A 4,088-nucleotide genomic window follows, 5' to 3' on the forward strand; every position below is an offset into this window, starting at 1 on the left:
ACGTCCCTGGCCGTGGGGGATCACAGGTCACTTTGTGAGTTTCATAAGAAGCGTCGGTGGCGTCGGGAAACTACCCCGATCGAGCACCTTCACTTCTACTAACACGGTACTTCCACGAACCTCCACGAGGCCATCCATATAAGCCACGGACGCGCGACAGCCCAGCGGGCACAGGGAGTGCCCCTGACTGGTTGACGTGCGTGTCATAGTTTATCGGAGGTCTGATTGACCAGTGGGACTATTATATTATATTATACTATTATACTATCTTATTCTCCGATTCTCGCAGAATAAGATTTAGGATCCGTCACCCTGGTCCTCACAATTACCAATCCCACTGGCTCGATTTCATGGTAGGAAACGTAGTTCGTTGCCGCGACACCGACAATTTATGAGAAGCGATACGGTTTTTCTCTTTGCAGAGGTGGATTTCCGTTCCTGCACCGAGTAGTTTGTCAGATTTAAATGTCCCATAGTAGACGACTGGTTAGACCTACTACTTGCAGCGGGCGATCGGACCCCCGATGATCGGTAGCCACTGGTAGTTGGGTGGGCGACACGGTGTTCTCTGCCGGCCGAAGCGATGATAGCGTTCCGCTCAGAGGAGTTTTCGTGCGACGGGCCGCCCAGCACCAACCGAGTTCTCGTGCATATTTTCAAGAGTCGATGCCCTGAAATCCGAGTCCTTGCCTTCTGGATTTAAGTTCATGGGTAGTTTATTTTAAAACTGGAATCAACTGGTTTCCAGACTCCACCGTTAATCGGGTGATCGGCCCTTAGATACGCTCTTCGGATGGCGCTGAGATTGTAGCGGGATCAAAAATTTGAAATTGACCTCAAACAACCAGTTACTCAATTTCTCAATCCCAAAGTTCTAAGAAAATACAAGACAGAAAGACTGAAAGTCAAATAAATCACATTTATTAAGAGCTTAAAAAACAAATGGTTACATTCTCACTAAATGGATATGTTCATGTATGGAATATTCAACATTTTAAACGAGTAATTGCAATTTTGATTATTATTGTTATTTCTTACAAACGACATAATTTTTAATCTAATAAGATATATTCTGAATAGTGTTGATTACTTAATTTAGTAGTTACTAATGTGATCCCAAGTATACAAAATATGAAAATGAATGTCCATTTCCGGTCAACGAATAAAATAGGTATTCACAAATACATATTTATACAATTACGAATATTTGAACTTTTTATTCATATCTCTTTTTGTATTACAGAAGTCTTCAATACAATTATCAGAGGAAGATTGTCGGAGAAATTACTGCATGGCAATGATAAATGATAGTAGTTTATATGCTGTTGGGTGCAAATCAAATACACTGTTACTTGATTCAAGAACTTTAGAGACCATACAAGAAATTCCTGTAAATCCTAATAGACTTGGTTTGTATACTTTGATATTAATGAAATGTTAAAAATTGTTCTTTAGTCTGTCCCACTAAAAAAAATGCTGCTTCTATGCAACCCCCGTGTCCCCTTCTATTGAAACCACCACCATAACCGATTTCGGTCAGTCCACAACTTATTCTCTCATGGAGCAAAATATAACAATATATTTTTCTAGTAAATTTTTAAATGAACAAATTAAGACAAACCTATTGTTTAATTTGATCATACAACTTTAACTATATTTATTAGACATTTCTGAGTATAATTTAAATAAATTCATCCTAATCTAATTATTAATTTGTTGTGTTGCAGGTATTTGGTCTTTAAGTTTCCAGGATAATGTAATTACAATCGGTACAGGTATTGGTGTTATAATGTTTTATCATATACGGGCTGGAAAGTACTTAGAATCTAGTTTCAACTCCAGTAGAAAAGTTGCTTTAAAACCAAGTATAGGTTATGTTGTAAGTATCTCCATGACAGTCATTGATAAGTGATTGTGGATACTGAATAATAAAAACCATTATGTCCATATATATAATACCTATATAAATTATGTACAAGGACACACTTAGGATTTTGATTTGGTTGGGGGGGGGGGAGAGGGGACTTACACAATTTCCTATATTACTTTTCTTACATACAAGACGTAATCAATAAATAATAACTAATTTATAATTATCATTTTTTAAATTTAATTTTTACAAAATAGATCATAATAAATATAATAATTATATGTTGTATGTGTTTACAATTATATTCATATTACAGACATACCTAATGTATAAACATGGCGTTTGTATCAATTTAAAGTTCAAACTGCAGTTTTTGAGTAATTTGAGATAGTTTTTTTCAGAATAACTGAATAAGTGTATTAAGATATTAAGAACAAGTAGATATACAAAACAAATTTAATTTAGATTTTTACTATAATAACCAAATTCGAACATGCATACGTATAATAATTAATAAGCACAACAGCAAAATCGAATAAACTGTGCACTGTCCAAATTATATAATGAATCATACCTTTATTTTAAATGTTCATTTAACCACAATAAAGAAAAAACGTATTATTTTATCTTTGAAAACTCTATTGATGTACATAGTTTTCAATTTTTTATTTTATATATTATAAAATAGTAATGTAAGTTTTGGTATAATTGGTATAATCGTATAAATGTATTTTATATCTAATGCTTAATAGTAATTATTATTATTTAAGTTTAAGTTATAGGTACCTATTAGTAATTTTAAGAGTTTAATTTCTAAATGGCTAAAATGTACAGTAGAAACCGTTTATAATGACACCAGTTATAATGACATATTATGTGTAATGACCTTAGGTCCCTGCAAAACTCCTATATTGTATGTACTAATTTGTATCCGTTTCTATGACGACTATATAATGACTATACCGATGTTAAGTCGTTTATTTTTTGTTATATTGAAAAATATATTATCTATATTGACTTTACTATTTGAAGGTACTGTTACAACCGATAATACAGACAATTTAATTTTTGTTTTGTCGTCAGCTTTATTTTATTTTATTTTATCATCAGTGTACGGGTAATTGTCGTGAGATTAAGTGAGTTTTGTGTTCTTGTGTTAAATATTTTTAAATTGTAAAATGTGCAAACAAAAGCAATCCACAATTGAAGAAAAAGCAAATTTCATTTTTTGTTTAAAAAAAGATGAAAAAAATTCCCACATACCTAATGAATTTGGGATAGGTTACTCTATACGATTTCTAACATATGGAAAGCTTGAGACAAAATCCAACGAGAATTTCAAAATAAAATAACAGATTTTTTTAAAAATAAAAATTTTATTTATTTATTTAAATAATATGTACATAATTAAAAGTTTTTATCTTGACTTATTTTCAATATTAAACATTACATAAATAAATAATAATAATTATATGTATTGAAGTTACAATTTGATTTTAGCTATAAAATATAATTATAAATCATACAATTATAAAAAATATACTATATAATAAAAAGAAGTAATAGATTCCTTATATTTCCTTCTATTATAAATATTTAATACAAAGATCACAATAGTAAGGTCATTATTCCAATTTGAGTCCTTAATGTGTTTTGATAATATAGCACAGCACATAAAAAGACACATACAGAAGAAAAAACTTAATACTTTTTGATGCTAGGCGAGGCATTTAAAATTAAAAAATTAAAATTCAAGTAAAAACTAGTCCAAAAAAGAGAAATTTAAGCTCGAAAAAATGGTCCACCCGTAGATGCGGTATGAACAATGATTACAAACCAAAAAATAATCTAAATGTCTAAATAATAATAGTAAGAATACATTGTAATATATTAAAAGTTTCGTACTAAAGGGGAACATAATACTTTTCAAGAAAAATAACTGTGTGGACCTCTCGCAAGAGAAATAATATTGTTGGTTGATATTAATATTAATTCATGATTTACATAGAGTATAAGAAAGATTTATAATTTTTTGATATTCTCTTTTGCAAGATTTAACATAAAGGCATATTAATTTTAATATATACGCACACTGACAGGAGCATTTCTGAAAACAATAAATGGTTAATAAAAGTATACATGGGGGGGGGGGGGGGAGGATAAAAAAAATGTAAAGCAAATAAATATGATATTTGATTAATTTGGATATAATTGAGAT

General features: G+C 30.6%; 1 protein-coding gene across 1 annotated transcript; it reads left to right on the top strand.

Moving 5' to 3' along the window:
• The first annotated feature begins 267 nt into the window (after window positions 1-267).
• LOC115033281 (DDB1- and CUL4-associated factor 12-like protein 2) lies at window positions 268-2,419 on the top strand. The gene is made up of 2 exons (XM_029485580.1): window positions 268-1,409; window positions 1,728-2,419. The coding sequence occupies exons 1-2, from the start codon at window positions 1,292-1,294 to the stop codon at window positions 1,910-1,912; spliced, it is 303 nt and encodes a 100-aa protein (XP_029341440.1). The 5' UTR covers window positions 268-1,291; the 3' UTR covers window positions 1,913-2,419.
• The last annotated feature ends 1,669 nt before the right edge of the window (window positions 2,420-4,088 follow it).

The sequence above is a fragment of the Acyrthosiphon pisum genome, chromosome X, assembly GCF_005508785.2.
Source record: "Acyrthosiphon pisum isolate AL4f chromosome X, pea_aphid_22Mar2018_4r6ur, whole genome shotgun sequence".
NCBI lineage: Eukaryota > Metazoa > Arthropoda > Insecta > Hemiptera > Aphididae > Acyrthosiphon > Acyrthosiphon pisum.